The 18,294-nt window shown below is 45.4% G+C and overlaps 1 protein-coding gene across 1 annotated transcript; it reads right to left on the reverse strand.

Annotated features, from left to right (window-relative positions):
• Window positions 1–6,117: 6,117 nt before the first annotated feature.
• Window positions 6,118–13,995, reverse strand: LOC308467393 (procathepsin L-like). Its single transcript, XM_080989106.1, has 8 exons — window positions 13,819–13,995; window positions 12,445–12,579; window positions 11,106–11,228; window positions 9,465–9,623; window positions 8,533–8,754; window positions 7,613–7,772; window positions 6,612–6,729; window positions 6,118–6,483 (listed from the first exon to the last, which is right to left on the reverse strand). Exons 1-8 carry the CDS (start codon window positions 13,978–13,980, stop codon window positions 6,390–6,392), a joined length of 1,173 nt encoding a protein of 390 aa, XP_080845232.1. The 5' UTR covers window positions 13,981–13,995; the 3' UTR covers window positions 6,118–6,389.
• Between the last annotated feature and the right edge of the window lie 4,299 nt (window positions 13,996–18,294).

Genomic DNA, 18,294 nt, shown 5'->3' on the forward strand with positions numbered 1-18,294 from the left:
GCCCTAAACAGCCTTGGCCCAGTATCCCTGAAGGAGCGTCTCCACCCTGTACACCGGGGTCCTCCTCTCAAGGGTCTTCTGGCGGTTCCCTCCCTGCGAGAAGTGAGGTTACAGGGAACCAGGCACAGGGCCTTCTCGGTGGTGGCGCCTGCCCTGTGGAACGCCATCCCATCAGATGCCAAGGAAATAACCAACTATCTGACTTGTAGAAGACTTCTGAAGGCAGCCCTGTTTAGGGAAGTTTTTAATGTTTGATGTTTTATCGTGTTTTTAATATTCTGTTGGGAGCCGCCCGGAGTGGCTGGGGAAGCCCAGCCAGATGGGCAGGCTATAAGTAATAAATCATTACTATTATTAGTACAGTGCTAGCAATTTTAGTATTTCTACCCCACACATCTGGCTGGGTTTCCCCAGCCACTCCGGGTGACTTCCATCACATATAAAAACACAAATAAGACGTCAAATGTTAAAAACGTCCCAAAGCAGGGCTGCCCCCCAGTGCAGCTCTTATTGAGCTCAAAGTGCCTGCGATGATATGTGATTCTAGTTTAGATATTATTTATTGTAACTGTTGAGTGGATTTCTGTTTAACTTTTATATGTTGGTATTGTCATTTTAGACTATTCTAATGATTGTTGAATGTTACTTTTTTGAGGTAGGTTGCCTGTTTTAAAGTTCTTTTATCATCACATTTTTGTATTGCATTAGATTGTTCTTCAAGTCAGCTTGTAAACCGCCTTGAGAATTGTAAGATAGAAGGACGGTATACAAATTAAAAAGGATGATGGTGATGAATTGATCAGTCAGCTGGCAAAACCCTGAGCTCAAACTTCGCCTCCCTCTGTCGTGAATCCTTTGGTGATTTGAGGCATCAAGAGAAGATTAACTAGTTCGTGATATGAGCTGAACTCTTACCAAATCTCCCAGGTGGTTCATTGCCATCCGATAGGAATGTTTCCCCCGGGAAGCTTCACGGTTGTGCTTTTCAATCATCCGGAAGTTCTCTTCCCATATGGTTCTCCGGTGGTTCTCTGAGTTCCTCTGCAAGGAAGACACTTGGCTGAGAACTATGGACACAGTCCAGGACCACAACTTCCCCCAAAAGGACCTTAGGAGACCTTGAGGCCAGAGCCCACCTCCAGGAAATGATGCTACCAGCCAGGGTAGATTTGATTTAAATCACATCGATTTAAACCACGATTTAAATCACTAGTCAGAAAGACTTGATTTACATCATTTTTTACGACTCATTCTTGCTGGTACCATCTTAATGTTTACAACCAGATGAAGGCTTCATTTTTGGAAAAATAAATTTTCAGAGTAGTTTTTACAATTGTATCAAAAATTACTGATTTGGTTCCACTGGCAGATACACTGGCAGATAATTATGAAATCATTGTGAGGTTTAATAAGTTAGCTGTTTACATTTGGACAACTTTTCTGCTGTGCTTTATCAGAAGGAGAAAAACAATCCTTTCCTTAATAACCATTTAAACTAATTAACTAAAACAATAACAGTATAGCATATGTATCTGTGTTTGTTAACTGATGAGGTTAAGCATTTTTCTTATTAAAAAAACCTCTTAGACTGAGTTTGAGCACACATGAAAAACTTAAATTGTTATTTCCTCATGAATAGCCTTTGGACTTTAATGTAACTTAAACAGAAAATCTTTAGAAAGATTTTTCCTCCAAAAGCATCTTATTTTAAAAGTCCGATTTAAATTTTTAAAAAAATCATTAAAAAACATTTGTTGATTTTGACCCACCCTGCTGGGAGCACAATTTGGTTGCTCTAATTTCATGACCAGCTGGAGAAGGGGTTGGGGGATATGTTAAGAGGGGACTCACCTCGCGGTAAACCTTATTGTGGGTCATCTTCCAGTCTCTCCAGGCTTGGTCCAGCGCTGGGTCGCTCGCTGCAGCAAAGGTCCTCAGCAAGACCAGCCCGGTCAGGGCCACCAAAGATATCAGATGCATGTCTACACAGGGGAAAATCTAGTCAGTTGACACTAGAAGAAAAAGGTCAAGTTGCAGGCCTATGGGGCTGGAGTAAAAAGTTAAATGACCCCCTGGACAGTTAAGTCCAGTCGTGACCAAATCTGGGGTTGCGGCGCTCATCTTGCTTTATTGGCCAAGGGAGCCGGTGTACAGCTTCCGGGTCATGTGGCCAGCAGGACTAAGCCACTTCTGGCAAACCAGAGCAGCGCACGGAAACGCCGTTTACCTTTCCGCCGGAGCGGTACCTATTTATCTACTTGCACTTTGAGGTGCTTTCGAACTGCTAGGTTGGCAGGAACAGGGACCGAGCAACGGGAGCTCACCCCGTCATTGCGGGGATTCGAACTGCCGACCTTCTGATCGGCAAGCCCAAGAGGCTCAGTGGTTTGGACCACAGCGCCACCCGCATCCCTTTAAGAACTTAGAATCTGGCTCAGTATGTAGCAGTTTCCTACGTTCCTGCGTATTCTCCTAAAACCTTGTGGCCATGAATTCCACAGGCTAGCGTTGCGCGGCACAAAGAAAGCCCCTTTCTTTGGTCTGGTCCCGGATCTCCTCCTGATCGGTTCCATTGTAGGTGACCTCCCTGGATCTCCTGTCTCTCCCCCCCAATCATTCAGCCCAGAGGTCCAGCTCCAAGCACCTTCTGGCGGTTCCCTCCCTGCGAGAAGTGAGGTTGCAGGGAACCAGGCAGAGGGCCTTCTCGGTGGTGGCGCCCACCCTGTGGAACGCCCTCCCAGCAGATGTCAAGGAAATAGACAACTATCTAACTTTCAGAAGACACCTAAAGGCAGCCCTGTTTAGGGAAGTTTTTAAAGTTTGAAGTTTTATTGTGTTATTTTAATATTCTGTTGGGAGCTGCCCAGAGTGGCCAGGAAAACCCAGCCAGATGGACGGGGTATAAATAATAAATTTGTTATTGTTATTGTTACACGCTGTAGTAGCCATACCCTTCTTTGTGGTTCGTCTCTAAAATAGTCTTATTTCCCTGTTTCCACCATGCACGGTGCAGCCTCAACATGTTCTACCACTCCTTCTTAAATTCAATAAATAATAATTATTTTGATGTTCACAGCCACTCTCTCTAAATGTTTTCCGCCACACCTTACCTTCTCGCCCGAATCGAAAGATCTAGAGACTAGGATCTCGTCTGCCTCTCAACCTGCCTGGGTTCAGAATGAGCCAGAACCGCCTTTTTTATAGAGAGGGAGTCCAATTCACTTTAAGTTCTTGGGAACGTGACTGAGTGGAAGTGGCGTTTCATGGTCAAAGGACGCCGTGTGCCTGTTTACTTTGCCACGACTCAGTGGGAAAAGTTGCAGCCGGGAGTTTGTGGGTGCCCAAAATCTCATCAATTTATTTTCCTATGGGGGAAAAAAACCCCAGCATCCTGTACGTTTACAGTCGTTTCAAAGGTTGGAGGTGATAGCCTTGTGAAATGGGCAGAAGATGTCTGGCAGCCGCAGGGCAGGGTATTCCTTCTCCGTGACCAGTGGGGCAGATGACGGCCGCGTCACTTGGATCAGATTTAGGAATAATTTAGGAATACAGCGGTACCTTGGTTCTCAGACTTAATCTGTTCCAGAAATTCCGTTCCAAAACCAAAGAGTTCCAAAACCAAGGCGCGCTTTCCCATAGAAAGCAATGCAAAAGGGATCAATCCGTTCCAGACTTTTAAAAACAACCCCTAAAACAGCCATTGAACGCGGATTTTACTATCTGACGAGACCACAGATCCATAATATGAAAGCAATAAACAACGTACTGCAGTCACACAATCCATCCATCAGTAGCTGAACTGGGTTCAACGCAGTTGCCAAAACAAAATGGAAAAGCTGCAAAAACGAAAACGCAAAATAAATAGCAACAACAGACAGACCTCAGCGTAACACTCAAAATGGAGCACGTTTGGCTTCTGAAAAAAGTTCGCAAACCAGAACACTTACTTCCGGGTTTGCAGAGTTTGGGTTCCAAGGTACCACTGAAATTCCATTATATGATAAATGTCTCCGTGCAATAACTCCTGCCTCATAAAGGGAGAGGGGATGTGATAAACTCTAAGATTGTCCTTGAAAATCAGATGGAAACTTTGCCCAGACCGCAATGAGGGATGCAAAGAGAAACAAAATAAGTATTATCTCCTCTTTTTTTTTTACACCTAGTCCGGGGTCTTCTTTCACCTCTTGTGAAAAAGTCCCTTCTCTCCCCAAATGCAGAAACGGACGGTTCCCAAACCGTCCTGGGAACTGTTCCTTGTAACGGGTGTGGGAGCTGTAGCTCTCTGAAGGGGTGAACTACAGTTCCCGGGGTCCTTTGTGGGACGCTGTGTGCTTTGAGCATGCTTTGAGTGCAGGGCCGGGTTTAGGTTTGATGTGGCCCTCAGCTCCTGAAGGTAACGGGGCCCTTTCTATATCCAGCTGTCCTTTGTCCACAACAAAATTGCCGCTGTTCTTTTGTGTTGAATAGATGCTATATGGTCATTTGTGGACCTCATAGGTATCTCAAGCCATTTGCACATCACAAAATATGCATTTTATCGAAGTATTTGTTACAACCAGTCCATGCAGAATGTCGGCACCCTATATATAGAAAGGAGCAAACCAGGGACATTTTGGGGAACAGGGGAGCAGGCGGGGCCCATGACTTGCATCATAGAAGCCCACACAACACGTCTTCTTATTTATATATAATATTTTTATATATGTTGGAAGCTGCCAAGAGGGACTGGGGCTAACCTGGTCAGATTGGTGGGGTATCAATAATAACATTATTATTGTTGTTACTATGCAAGAGGATTTCCCTAGTTTCATCAGAGACATCACCTTGCCAACAAAGGTCCGTATAGTTCAAGCTCTGGTTTTCCCAGTAGTAATGTATGGAAGTGAGAGCTGGACCATAAAGAAGGCTGATCACCGAAGAATGGATGCTTTTGAATTCTGGTGCTGGAGGAGACTCTTGAGAGTCCCACGGACTGCAAGAAGATCAAACCTCTCCATTGCTCTCCAAGCACCCTGAGTGCTCACTGGAAGGACAGATCCTGAAGCTGAGACTCCAAGACTTTGGCCACCTCATGAGAAGAGAAGACTGCCTGGAAAAGACCCTGATGTTGGGAAAGATGGAGGGCAGAAGGAGAAGGGGACGACAGAGGACCAGATGGTGGGACAGTGTTCTCGAAGCTACCAGCATGAGTTTGACCAAACTGCGGGAGGCAGTGGAAGACAGGAGGGCCTGGCGTGCTCTGGTCCAGGGGGTCACCAAGAGGCGGACACCACTAAACGACTAAACAACAACTAACTGTATTTTTCACTCCATAAGACTCACCTGACCACAAGACACACCTAGTTTTTAGAGGGGGAATGCAAGAATTTTTATTTTATTTTAAGGGAGCGCTGAGCAGAGCCGGTCTGTATCCCAGGCTCTGCTCAGCGCTCCCTTTCACGAGCCGCGTGGAGCGTGTGTGTGGCGCTTGCAGGCTTTTCCCCAGGAGGGCGGGCTTTTCTACGAGGTGAGAGAAGGACAGCTTACAAGCCAGGGCACACTGGCAATTTCTGCTACGTGCCAGTATGTGCCATCCGCTTCAACAAGTCCTTCAGGAAGTCATTATTAATTGCGGGAGGTTGAAGCAGTTTGGCTATTTTTGTTTTGTTTGGTTAGCAATCGCTGTAAATGGAAACCACAAGTCGATAAAATTATCGCCTTGCGCCATTTTTCAGGGAAGGCTACTGCGACGGCTCAGCCGTTCTGATAACATTAATTCCCACACATTCACCAGCCAGCCTTGGGGGTGAGGTCTGCCTGGGATTTGCACGTTTCCGGCGACTTCTGTTTCAGAGGCCATGGCTAAAAATACTACTATGCGAAGGAGACAGGCATTTAAATTTAGGGAAGCTTTCTAATGTTTGATGCATTACTGTATTTTAAGATTTTGTTGGAAGCCGCCCAGAGATCCGGTACTTCCGGGTTTTGGCGGGTCTGTAAACGCAACCTGAAGTGTCTGTAACCCGAGGTATGACTGTAGTAAACACAGGTCAATAGAAGACATTTTCGCTGCAAGACTTGAACTCGCGCCGATTTCATCAACAGCAGCGGATCAAAGCAAGAAACATTCGCTCAAAGTGCACAAATACATGGTTTTTATTGTTTTGAAAAGAACCAAATTTGAAAACTTGACATGCAGCCTACGGAGTTGGATTGGAGAACTTGATTTTTTTGCTCTGTCCGGAAGCCACGGAGAAAGGAGGAGGAGGAGAAAGGAAGGAAGGAAGGAAGGAAGGAAGGAAGGAAGGGAGAAAGGAGGAGAAAGAAGGAGGAAGGAAGGGGCTCAATAAATGCTGAGGTTTCGCTGGTGCAAACTGCATGGATCCAGTAGACGAGGAAACGACGGCTGGTTAGAAGGGATAACTTGCATCCTCTGCTATTCCGCAGAGGTTGACTCCTTTCTGCATCTTCATGTAGCCATGTTCACCCCAATCCGAGCCCCAGCTGAGGGAGGGAAATAGGAATTGAGAGATGGTGAGAGCCTCTAAGCAGGGGCCAGCAAACTTTTTCAGCAGGGGGCCGGTCCGCTGTCCCCCAGACCTTGTGGGGAGCCTCAAGCCCCTCTTTCTCACCTGTTCTTTAGGATCCAGTAGTCAACCAGTCTCTGGCCTTGATGTCTCTTGAACCCGTAGCCAACGGCCAGCATCGCATGGTCTAGGTGGTCGCCGCATTGGCGGTTATTGTAGATTCCTGGCAGAGGAGGAAAAACAGAGAACATAGCTCTGGCACGTTGTGGAACAAGTGTCTATTCCAGCAGGGAGGGAACCGCCGGAAGGCCCTCAGGAGATGGACCCCAGTGTCCGGGGTGGAGACGCTCCTTCAGGTCTACTGGGCCGTTTAGGGCTTTCAAGGTCAGCACCAACACTTTGAATTATGTTTGGAAACGTCCTGGGAGCCGATGTGAGCCTTTCAGGACCAGTGTTATATGGTCTCGGTGGCTGCTCCCAGTCCCCAGTCTGGTTGCCACATTCTGGATTAGTTGTAGTTTCCGGGTCACCTTCAAAGGTAGCCCCACGTAGAACGCATGGCAGTAGTCCAAGTGGGAGATAACCAGAGCATGCACCACTCTGGCCAGACAGTCTGTGGGCAGGGAGGGTCTCATCCTGCATACCAGATGGAGCTGCCCTGGACACAGAATTGACCTGCTCCTCCATGGACAGCTGTGAGTCCAAAATGACTCCCAGGCTGTGCACCTGGTCCTTCAGGGGCACAGTTACCCCATTCAGGACCAGGGAGTCCCCACACCCACCCGCCCCCTGTCCCCCCACCCGCCCACCCCCTGTCCCCCCAAAAACAGTCCTTCTGTCTTGTCAGGATTCAACCTCAATCTGTTAGCCGCCATCCATCCTCCAACCCTCTCCAGACACTCACACAGGACCTTCACCACCTTCATTGGTTCTGATTTAAAAGAGAGCTGGAGCAAATTCCCTTTGTGTGGCCGTAGTTGGCTGGAATACACAATATTCCCCAAAATCTCCTGCATAGATAACTACTCTGCTTCCAAAGCTACCCAATAGTTTATTTCTCCATTGCAGCAACAACAGTCTCATCGTTTCCCAAAAGGGGACCTTACCGTGACTGTAAAACCGGAAGTCAAAAGTGTTTACTCCAACAGAAACCGGGCCCTCAAACGCCACTGCTTTTTCCAGAAGCTTCTCATTCCCTGCTGGAATGTTTACGTAGCCCTTGCATCTTGCTGCAATGTCCCATTTCTTGAAACGACAGGCTCCATTCTGCAAACAGACAACGAAAAAGGCTTAAACTCTTTTATAAATTGGCAACGTTCTCTATCCGAACGGCGCAGGAGAGACAGAGAAAGGATCCTTGCAATGCAGCAACCTTTTGCCCAGAAGTCAAGGCAGTGGTGATACATTGGGCTAGAGATTTGGGGTATAATATCCAACTTCCATCTTGGGAAAAGTGATGGAAAGAGGAGAGGAAATGGACTGCCTGCTGTTCGCTGAAAGAAAACTATAGGAAAATGACGTGTCATTGGTATCTAACACCGAGTAGAATTGCAGAAATGTACAAAATGAGTTCAAATCAGTGCTGGAATCTCACTTCTTATACAATCTTTTTGGACTTCCACCAGCCCTTCTGATGATCCTCCGTTCTTATCACTTATTCTGCATTTCTTAGATTCCTATTGCCTTTAACTATCTTAACTAACAGTCCCCCTCGTTACCTTTTTTTGGCAATATTTCAAATAGTCCACCTTACAAAACTTCTCGCAAACCTACAACCGTTTTTGGTTTTCAAACGTCTCGGAAGCCGAACGGTCTTCCGTTTCCGGGTTACGTTCGAAAACCGAGGTTCCGCCGTATACGGTTCAACAGTGAATAGGCACGGCTGTTTCACTGGGACATGGCTTTAGGATAGAAACGAGGAAAACAGGAAGGAAGGGGAGGAGAAAGGAAAGGTGGAGGAAATAAGGTTTTCTTTAACCTTGCGCCCGTGATTGCAAAAGTGGCAGGCCTTGCCTGCGTTATTTACCTCCGCCTCGTAGGGATAGGAGTGCTCAGAGTTGATGCCTTTTCGCTTCACATATTCAAAGGCATGGCTCGGGTAGCCTCCGTGGCAGCCCTCGTTTCCCTCTTTCCTGGAGCAGTCCATGAGGTTTTGCTCACTCAGAGACACCAGCTGCTTCGTCTTTTTGAAGTGCAGGGCTTCCAGCGCTCCCGTGGCACTGAACGCCCAGCAGCTGCCACAGTCGCCCTGCAGGGAAATAAATGGAGAGGGACCGTTGGGTGTCAAATGCGGACGTTGAAAATGAAATACCACCATTTCCAGAAGGAGGTCTTGGGGGTGAGAGTGGGGAGGGCAGTATGAACGAACGAACGAATCTTGATTTGCATCAGCCGTCGGCCATAACAATAAAACAACAATACAATATACAAAGAAGAGAAATGAAAAGTCAGTTGTATAAAATACATTTTAGGGCTTTGAATCAATGGTCAAATAGTGAATCTTATTCTGATTGCCCCAAGTTTTGTCAAGTTCTGACAAAAAGAAGATTATACATACAGTTGCCTTGCGAGTCGAACGTTTTGGCTCCTGAACGCCGCAAACCCAGAAGTGAGTGTTCTGGTTTGCAAATTTTCTTTGGAACCCGAACGTCCAACACAGCTTCTGATTGGCTGCAGGAGCTCCCTGCAGCCAATCGGAAGCCGCGCCTTGGTTTCCGAACGTTTTGGAAGTCGGACGGACTTCCGGAACGGATTCCGTTCGACTTCCGAGGTACGACTGTAATAGATATATATATGTATGTCAATAAATGGGGCAGGGGAAGCTGCAGACATTTCTACTTTTGAAAACCAATCCATTAAACTTTAGAAACACGCAAATAAACACAATTCTGATCGCAGTAGCAAACTGCAAGCCTCTGACGTGGACATCTGAATCTTCACCTGTAGCCTTCAACCCACCTGGTCTTTCACTGGGGTCACGTAACCTTTTCTGCGCCAGTCCACAAAATCGGGAGACTGCCGTTCAGAGAGTTTTCTGAAGAATTCTGCGTTGTCATTGCGTCGTCTGGTCTGGTTAAATCGAAATCCGGTCATCTTCTGCTTGAACTCTTCGTCGGTCTGGGGAGGAGACCAAAGTCATGAGCGCAAAATCATCAGGAGTTGTGTGTCGTTGTCCCTGAACTCCTCCTGTGTCACAGATCAAGCAATGAGCCAGTCGGGCCCTTAGTGGACATGTCACCTGGCTGTGCTGGAAGTTTTGGGGTGCAATCCTAACCCTCGACCCGCTACAGTGAGCAAGATATGACATGTGTCAGAGACCAGACTGAGGATTACAGGTCTGGCGAGGAATTATAGGAACCTCTCCCTTTCCCTGCTCCTGACCAGGTTCCGGAAGCTGCCCAGGAAAAGTGGAGCAGTATAGATTTAGAGACTTGGTTTGCAGAGGGGCATAGTTCAGAAAGCAACAGCTCGGTAGAGCTGAGTTGGGAACAGCTAGGAGGAGAAGAACAGGAAGAGAGAGATAACTGGCAGAGGTGACCCGGGGGGGAAGGATACGAGAATTCTGCGATATAATATACAATCAACTTTAAAAGATTTTAAAATTCTCCTTCGAAACCCCCCTCCCCCCGAAGCCTTTCTGTTAGGCATCATGTCGATTGAAAGACAAAATTTTTATAGAACCATCTTTGTGTACGCGACTGTGGCGGCTAGAATCCTAACAGCAAAAAACTGGAAAGGTGACTTAATTCCCACAAAGCTTGACCGGCAGAATAGAATACTGGGAACTTGCAAAAACGACTGGGAGAATAAGAGGAAACATAAATCAGAAAGTGAGTAAAGAATGGACAATATATAAAACGATATTGCGAAAATGCAGATCTCCTGACAGGTTCAGATTGAATCTTGGCTATTAAGGAATGCTAGAAACTTAGAAATTTCTTCGTGATATGCAATAGATATAACAGGAAGTGCGTATAGGCTAAGAATATGTGGAAAGCACAATAAGGTGAATCGGAAGTCAAAAGTGTGTGTGAAGTTAGAAGATTTATTGTTAGTGTGTGTGTGTGTGTGTGTGTGTATGTGTGTGTGTAGTTGTTATTGACATACTGTTCTTTTTTTTGCCTTTGCTGTTTTATGTAAACTGTTTTGCAATTAAAAAAAATTAAAAAGGGAAGCTTAATTGGAAGAGCCTTCACTCTGAGAATGGCTGCATCGTTTTTTTGTTGTGATCAACATCTGAAGGCAGCCCTGTTTAGGGAAGCTTTTAATGCCTGAAGTTCTTATTTTGTTTTTAGTGTTCTGTTGGGAGCCGCCCAGAGTGGCTGGGAAAACCCAGCCAGATGGGCAGGGTATAATAATAATAATAATAATAATAATAATAATAATGCAAAAAAGGCTATTGCTATTCTAGGCTGCATCAACAGAAGTCTAGTGTCCAGATCAAGGGAAGTCCTAGTCCCTGAGAGAATGGAGGTGTGTAGAAGTCGACTGATTGAAAACTGGAGCAGAAGACAGGCAGAATGTCAGAGTCAGGGCACAGCCAGTTTGGGCCGAGGGAGAATTAGCCGCCCGCAGTTCCCACGATATGTGTTTCCTTACCCAGTCCCCAAACCGGTTCATTGCCAGCCTATAAGTGTGTTTTCCCTGGGCGGCCTCGCGGTTGTGCTGTTGAATCTTTTTCAGGTTGCTCTCCCACAAACTTCTGCGGAGATACTCTTCCCCCTGGTGAGAAGACGAAATTGTTAAGGCTGCACATCATATACGACCCCCCACCGGGGGGGTGTGTGTTAGTAAAGCAAACAGTCCAATTTGTCGGCGCCTAAATGATATCGAGCGTCGGAACAACTGGGCCACTATAAGGAAATTTTGCCCATGGCATGACTATTTTCCACCTTCCCATTTCAACTCTCTGGCACCCTCTCTGCATAACTGGGCAATTCTAAAATACAGACGCGCTTTGACTCTCGCAAGATTGAATGTTTTGCCCTCGGCTGGACTTGAGGGACGATTCCAACAGATGCCACACGAAAAACGACCCTGCGGAGATGGCAGTCCCGAATCGGTGGCACATGCCCTTCTGCCTTGCCCTCTTGATAAAGACTTGAGGAATGAGATGATCACCCCTCTTTTATCACCCATTCCGGGTCGCCCAACCACTAACCCAGTGACCTTTCTCTTGGCAGATCAAGATGGGGGGGGAGAGAGAGAAAGAGATGGAGAAGAGAGAGAGAGAGAGAGAGAAAGACAGAGAAAGAGAGAGAGAGAGGAAGAGGAGAGAGAGATGGAGAAGAGAGAGAGAAAGAGAAATAGAGAGAGAGAGAGAGAGAAAGGAGGAAAGAAAAGAGAGAGAGAGAGAGAGAGAGAGAGAGAGAGAGAGAGAGAAAGAAAGAAAGAAAGAAAGAGTGCTTTCTCTTGGCAGATCCAGATGAGCAGGTGATAGCAAAGGTGGCAAGGCTTTTAGCTGGGACAATCAGAATTTGATATGGCCAATGGCTGACGCAAATCAAGATTCATTCATTCACCCCCCTCCCCGGCTTGAAAGCCACCACCAGTTGGCCACGGGAACTGAGCGCCAGGAAATGGCCAGGATTTGTCTGCGCTGGGATGCAGTAGGACTGGAGAAGCGAGTGCCTCTGAGCATGCGCAGTTTTTTTGTGACCTCGAGCCCGCCTTGTGTTGGAAGGCAGAGAGTTCCCTTTGAGACCCCTTTCCTGGCTACTGCAAAGGGCATCTTTCTGCCTATGGGCTGCAATCCCTATAGAACCCAGAGCGGTCGCCTTGTTGAAGCCAGCGGGACTTTTGGGACTCCAAAATTTCAAATCCGGTGCAAATACTTAGTTACCGTAACGTGGTTCCCAAAATGGTACTCTGTACACGCTCAGGAGAACACGGCTCAGGTTGCATAAGTTTCGACACAGAAGCAGGGAGCAAAGCTCACCTTGGCATATATTCTCGGATGGGTTCTTTGCCAGAGATTCCAGGCATTGTTGAGGGCAAGATTCTGCGCTGCGACGAGGGGTGTCAGGAAGACCAGCCCGGTCAGGGCCACCACCCACAGGTGAAGCATCTCTACCTAGGAGACCAAAGCGTCGTCACTCAATATTTGCTCCCCCCCCCCGTAGGACTCATTCATCTTTACAGCGAGAAAAGTGGAAAGCCAGTTCGCCCCCTCTAGAATCATCCCTGTCGATTTCACTTTTTTTGCTAGTGGGCCACTGGAATTTCTTGTGGCAAGGAGTTCCACAGTTGGTTTGTGCATTTAAGGAGAAGGAATACTTCCACTCAATTGCCTAATGATTTCCGCTTATAGCATGTGGACAACTGGGGCGATATTCATTTCGCCTCTTTTCAACCTCCTCTTTTGAAACAGCCGGTTCTGAATAACGGAAACAAACAAATTCTGCCTCTGTCGCAGAATTGGGCTCGTCGTTTCAAACGCCGGCGTCAAAATTCAGCATAGCCCCCACTCCCCTGCTTAAAGGCTTGTTTCTGAGCCTTTTAATGTTTTAATGTTGTATTTTAATCTTGTTTTTTAAGTTGTATTTTAATCAACTTGTTTTTATTATTGGTTGTTAGCCGCCCTGAGCCTGGTCTTGGCTGGAGAGGGCGGAGTATAAATAAAATTTATTATTATTATTATTATTATTATTATTATTATTATTATTATTAGCCAATGAAAACAAAACCCACCACTTGGGATACAAATGCTAATATTTTATATGAAGTATTTGCCTAACGCACTCCAGAGACTGTCTGATATCAACAGGGGGAGAGTCTTTTTTCGCAGGAAGGGGATCATTTCAATTTTAACCTCGTCCCAGATAACCCCCCCCCCCTTGAATCAATGCCCCATGTACTTTATTTATCTGCTTGTTTCCTTCTTAGTTGGTCGGTAAAAATATCATGTGGCAGGGAGTTTCACAGGAGGGGCTTAAATTTCAGGAGGTAACTCCTTCCGCCTCCTTTCAACCCCGTATTTTGAAACGACTGATTCTGAATAATTAAATCGGAACGTCTCCACCCAGAACTCAGCTCCTCGTTTCAAATGCCGGCATCAGAAGTCAGCGTCGCCCCAACTCACCTGCTTGAAGGGTCATGTCTGAGTGATGAAAAATGAAATTTACCACTTGGGATAGCTGAAGAAATGTTAATGTTGGAAGACGAAGTCTTTGCCAAATGCACACCCAGGCAGAGTCTGATGTCAAAAGGGTGAGAATCTTTTAACCGCATCCCAGATACCCCACCAATATTTTTTTCTCGTGTTCCCAAACTCTCTCCAATATGGCTTTCAGTTCCCCAAGATGCAACATACCTCTCTTCCAGCCAAAAGGGTCTTGTCTGTCTGTCCTTGTCCGTCTGTCCTTGTCCGTCTGTCCTTGTCTTGTTTCTCTCTGTAGTAAAAAGCATCTCTGGTCCTCTTTTTATAGGTGAGACTCCACTCAACATCCTTCCTGTCCACAATTCCTTGTGACATTCTTGCCTCATCGATTCTGCAGAAGTCCAGAAAACCCATGAATCTGAGTGCTGGGTTCTGGGTTCATCTTTCCAAACTCTCAGATTGCACAACATTTCTAAAGAAATAACGTTTTTCGGGGCGGGGCAAAAATCGGTTCGATTTTTTTCTGTTGCCGTTATTTGCAAAATATCCTTTCAGCCTATTTTTTTTTAAAAAAACATTTTTATTCATTTTCCATTTAATCATATATAATCACATCATTATTTCCACTTTACCTCTTTGGTCCTTTAGAGCCTATTGACTTCCTTCCCTCCCACCTCTTGGCTTTCAAAACTAACCTTTATATCACATGTTCTAGTAGCAGGTAGTTCCCCAGACTTGCTTGCCTGAACTGAAGTTCAATACGGATAAGACCGAGAGGGGTCAGCAAACTTTTTCAGCAGGGGGCCGGTCCACTGTCCCTCAGACCTTGTGGGGGGCCGGACTATATTTTGAAGAAGAAGAAAAATGAATGAATTCCAGTGCCCCACAAATAACCCAGAGATGCATTTGTAATAAAAGCACACATTCTACTCATGTAAAAACATGCTGATTCCCGGACTGTCTGGATTGAGAAGGCGATTGGGCCGGATTTGGCCCCCGGGCCTTAGGTTGCCTACCCATGAGGTAGATAGTTAAGAGCTTAGGTGGCTTCAGCAGCGGGTGCCTTGCACCCCCGGGTAAAGAGGGCCCTGGCTGGAAGTCCCTCATCTGAATCTCTCCCTTCATTCTCAACTTCTGTGTTTCTTAGTCATTCATGTTTGGCCCAGAGCCCCCGCAAGGAGCTCACGGCACCCCAAGACCCTCCACAGATGCTCGCAGCAACAACCCTGCAATGTAGACTCAGCAGAGATCAGGAATTTACATTTCAAGAAGGATATGGATGCAGATAGTGATGTATGGAAGTGGGAGCTGGACCATCAAGAAGGCTGATCGCCGAAGAACGGATGCTTTTGAATTCTGGTGCTGGAGGAGACTCTTGAGAGTCCCATGGACTGCAAGAAGATCCAACCTCTCCATTCTGAAGGAAATCAGCCCTGAGTGCTCACTGGAAGGACAGATCCTGAAGCTGAGGCTCCAAGACTTTGGCCACCTCATGAGAAGACTCCCTGGAAAAGACCCTGATGTTGGGAAAGATGGAGGGCACAAGGAGAAGGGGAAGACAGAGGATGAGATGGGGGGACAGTGTTCTCGAAGGTGCCAGCATGAGTTTGACCAAACTGGGAGGCAGTGGAAGACAGGAGGGCCTGGCGTGCTCTGGTCCAGGGGGGCACGAAGAGGCGGACACCACTAAACAACAACAACAAATGGATGCAGATCATTGCGTCCTGGCGTCCAAACAACGCTTATTTTTCTGCGAAGCACTCCAGTCCCTCGGAGTGGAGTAACCCATTTCCTCTTGCCTCAAGCCACAACAATTGTGTCAGTCCTTGTGGTCTGTATTGTCGTTACCCAATTCCACACCTGCGTATACAGAACAGCTGACTCGTGCAAGGATGCGTTAGGCTGACGATCTTCCCCTTGTTTTTCTCTTGATGTACCACCGGTACATCGTTTTCATATCGTTTTCTTTTACCGTACAATTTCAAGTCTGTTTTCCATAACCTTTCCCAATCTGAAAGCCGAATATTATGCCCCAGATCCCTTGCCCAGTATATCATTACGGGTTTAACCTGTTCATCTTTTGTATACGACCCCAAAAGCAATCTGTACATTTTCGACAGTAGTTTTGGATTGTTTTTAAACAGATCTTTTTGAAACCTTAAGAGAAAGTATAATTTAATTGGTGAAATTGTAACCAGACCCTTATCTCTTCAAAATAAATCCCTTATGTCTTCATAATCTTTCGGTTTCACTTGTATTTTATCTATAGAGTAGGAGAGAGTAAAGGTGGATTAATTATCTCTACTTCTCATTTTTACAGTTCTCCGTATTTCCACATCAGTTTGTGGATATTTTAGAACAACATCCTCCTGAGAATTCGCCACCACTTTTAGTCCAAAATTCTCACAAGATGCACTTTTTTTGCAAAGCGACATTGCAGAATGGAATGCATTTTAATGTTATTTTTACCAGTACAAGCCCTAATATGTGCACAGTTCACCCTTGTCTGTGCATTTGTTTGTACACTGCAAAATTCAAAACAGTGCAAATTTCAAAAGACGGTTGTGCTTTCGTTTCTGTATTGTTTTGGAGCATAGGTTGGTTCACATTTTAAAACTGAATTTCTCTGGAAAATGCAAACCTCACTGAATTCCACCACCACGTCCCTGCTTCTGAGTCAACCTGCGTTGGGCTGCACCGTTAAATTCCTGATTCTGCGTTTTCAACCTTTGCAGACTACAATGTGCCCTCGAAAAACAAAACAAAAGCAAACATACCTGCTTATATTACCTTTGCTAATTAATTCATTTCATGGTTATCTGACGCATTCCCTCCCTTATATCTCCAAATCTATGTTTCTGTTTTAAAATCTCCAAATCTGTGTTGATTTTTAAAGCACAGCCTGTAACTCGAAGGAACTTAAAAAGGAAGTATCACTATTAAATTTGTACACCTCCCCGTACCGCAGGTCTCAGCCACAACAATTGTGTCAGGCCCCGTGGTCTGTATTGTCGTTACCCAATTTCGCATCTGCGTATACAGAGCAGCTGCCTCGTGCTAAGGATGCGTTAGGCGGACGTTCTTCCCCTTGTTTTTCTCTCTTCAACCCCAAAATCGGTGCATCAGATCTCGAAGCCCTGGGCTACTTTCCTGTCTTGCAGCCGGGCGTTGCTAAGCTGGTGCCCTCTGGGCAGTCTGTGCTACAACTCCCAACAGTTGCAGCCAGCGCCTGCTTAGCGAAATTCCCAAGATTTGATCGCAGGACAGATGTTGCAGAAATGATGGAATATTTTATCTTTTTTAAAGAAAAATCGTTTTTATTTGATTTGACAAATGTCAAGTTGTAACAGTGCCAAATACCTATCCATATCTATCTATCTATCTATCTATCTATCTATCTATCTATCTGAATCTCTCGACTTCCCACCATCCCCTCCATGGGTCCTATTGTCAACATTTTCAACTGTGTATTATTTCATAATCTATATGTTGTATCTATCCATATTGTCCATAGTGTTTGTTACATTACAAGAGTTACAGAGATCCTGCTAATGTTTTTGTCTGCTTAGCAGGGCCAGATTGAGTTTTGGTGTGGCCCTCAGCTACTGAAGGTAATTTGGCCCTTTATATGTCAAGCTGTCAACAACAAATTGCTACTGTTTTTTTGTGTTGAATATATGCTATATGGTCATTTATGGACCTAATAGGTATCCAAAGCACATAGCAAAATATGTAGTTTATCAAAGTCGTTGTTGAACTGAAATACAATTAATAAGAAGTATATTAATAGTGAAATACAATGAAGAAGTAGTAGATTAATAGTTAAATAATCATTAAGCTCTAACTTAAAATGATTTTTGATTCATAACAAGCTTAATAATGCAAACATTGGCATTTGGCAAGGACAAAAGTTCCTTTAGAAACACAGTTTACAAAGACTCATCATCTAGTCTCTGGAAACTTGCTATAACATGAAATAATAAGAGGTGCAAATATATGATGCAAACTACTAAGAATGATAAATAGCAGAATGTAGGCAGCCTATATATAGAAAGGAGCAAACCAGGGATATTTGAGGGAGCAGGCTAGCAGGCGGGACCCAAGACTCACATCAGAGGAGCCGACACAACACAAAACACTGTTGCTGTATGTAGGTTTTATTTTATTTGTCTTTTATCTTATATTTTGGAAATGTACATCCAGTTGTTTTTCCCCCCTTTAAATATTTTTGGGGGCCCCCAAGAGAGTGGGGCCCTAAGCTAGAGCTTGTTTAGCTTATACGTAAATCCTGCACTGTATACAACCATGCCCCAGTCTTTTCCAAACCATTCATCCTGGACTAAGGGACTTTGTGGGAGCTGCTTTGGTTGCCATTTTTTGATTTAGGCGTTCCATTTCACATCCTCCCGAAAAACCATAACTTGACAACAACAGCCCAATCCCTATGATGAAAACATGTTTTTTCCCCTCCGCCTCTCGCCAAATTGCGGGGAGAACCTAGAATTACGCAGAAGGCGTTCATTCTTTTCTTTAAAGTTGTCGCAATTCCTCTTCGCTCCTTGGGGGTTTCTAAATACCAATAATAAAGAAAACGAAGAATGCCTGTGATTAAAACCAAATAATAATATTCTGAGCTTTTCCTGGAGGGGCTGGGATGGGAAAAATGGCAATTTTGACCACAGTATATTT

Source organism: Podarcis pityusensis, assembly GCF_964106645.2.
Source record: "Podarcis pityusensis genome assembly, chromosome: 18".
NCBI classification, from domain to species: Eukaryota; Metazoa; Chordata; class Lepidosauria; order Squamata; family Lacertidae; genus Podarcis; species Podarcis pityusensis.

Bases quoted from the DNA above. Each gene is read 5' to 3' on its own strand.
- LOC308467393 (XM_080989106.1), bottom strand. From the start codon at position 13,980: ATGTCACAAGGAATTGTGGACAGGAAGGATGTTGAGTGGAGTCTCACC. The intron at 12,580-13,818 runs GTATGTTGCATC...TTGGTCTCCTAG, and splicing joins CCCTTTTGGCTGGAAGAGAG to GTAGAGATGCTTCACCTGTG. The intron at 11,229-12,444 runs GTGAGCTTTGCT...TCTTCTCACCAG, and splicing joins ATCCGAGAATATATGCCAAG to GGGGAAGAGTATCTCCGCAG.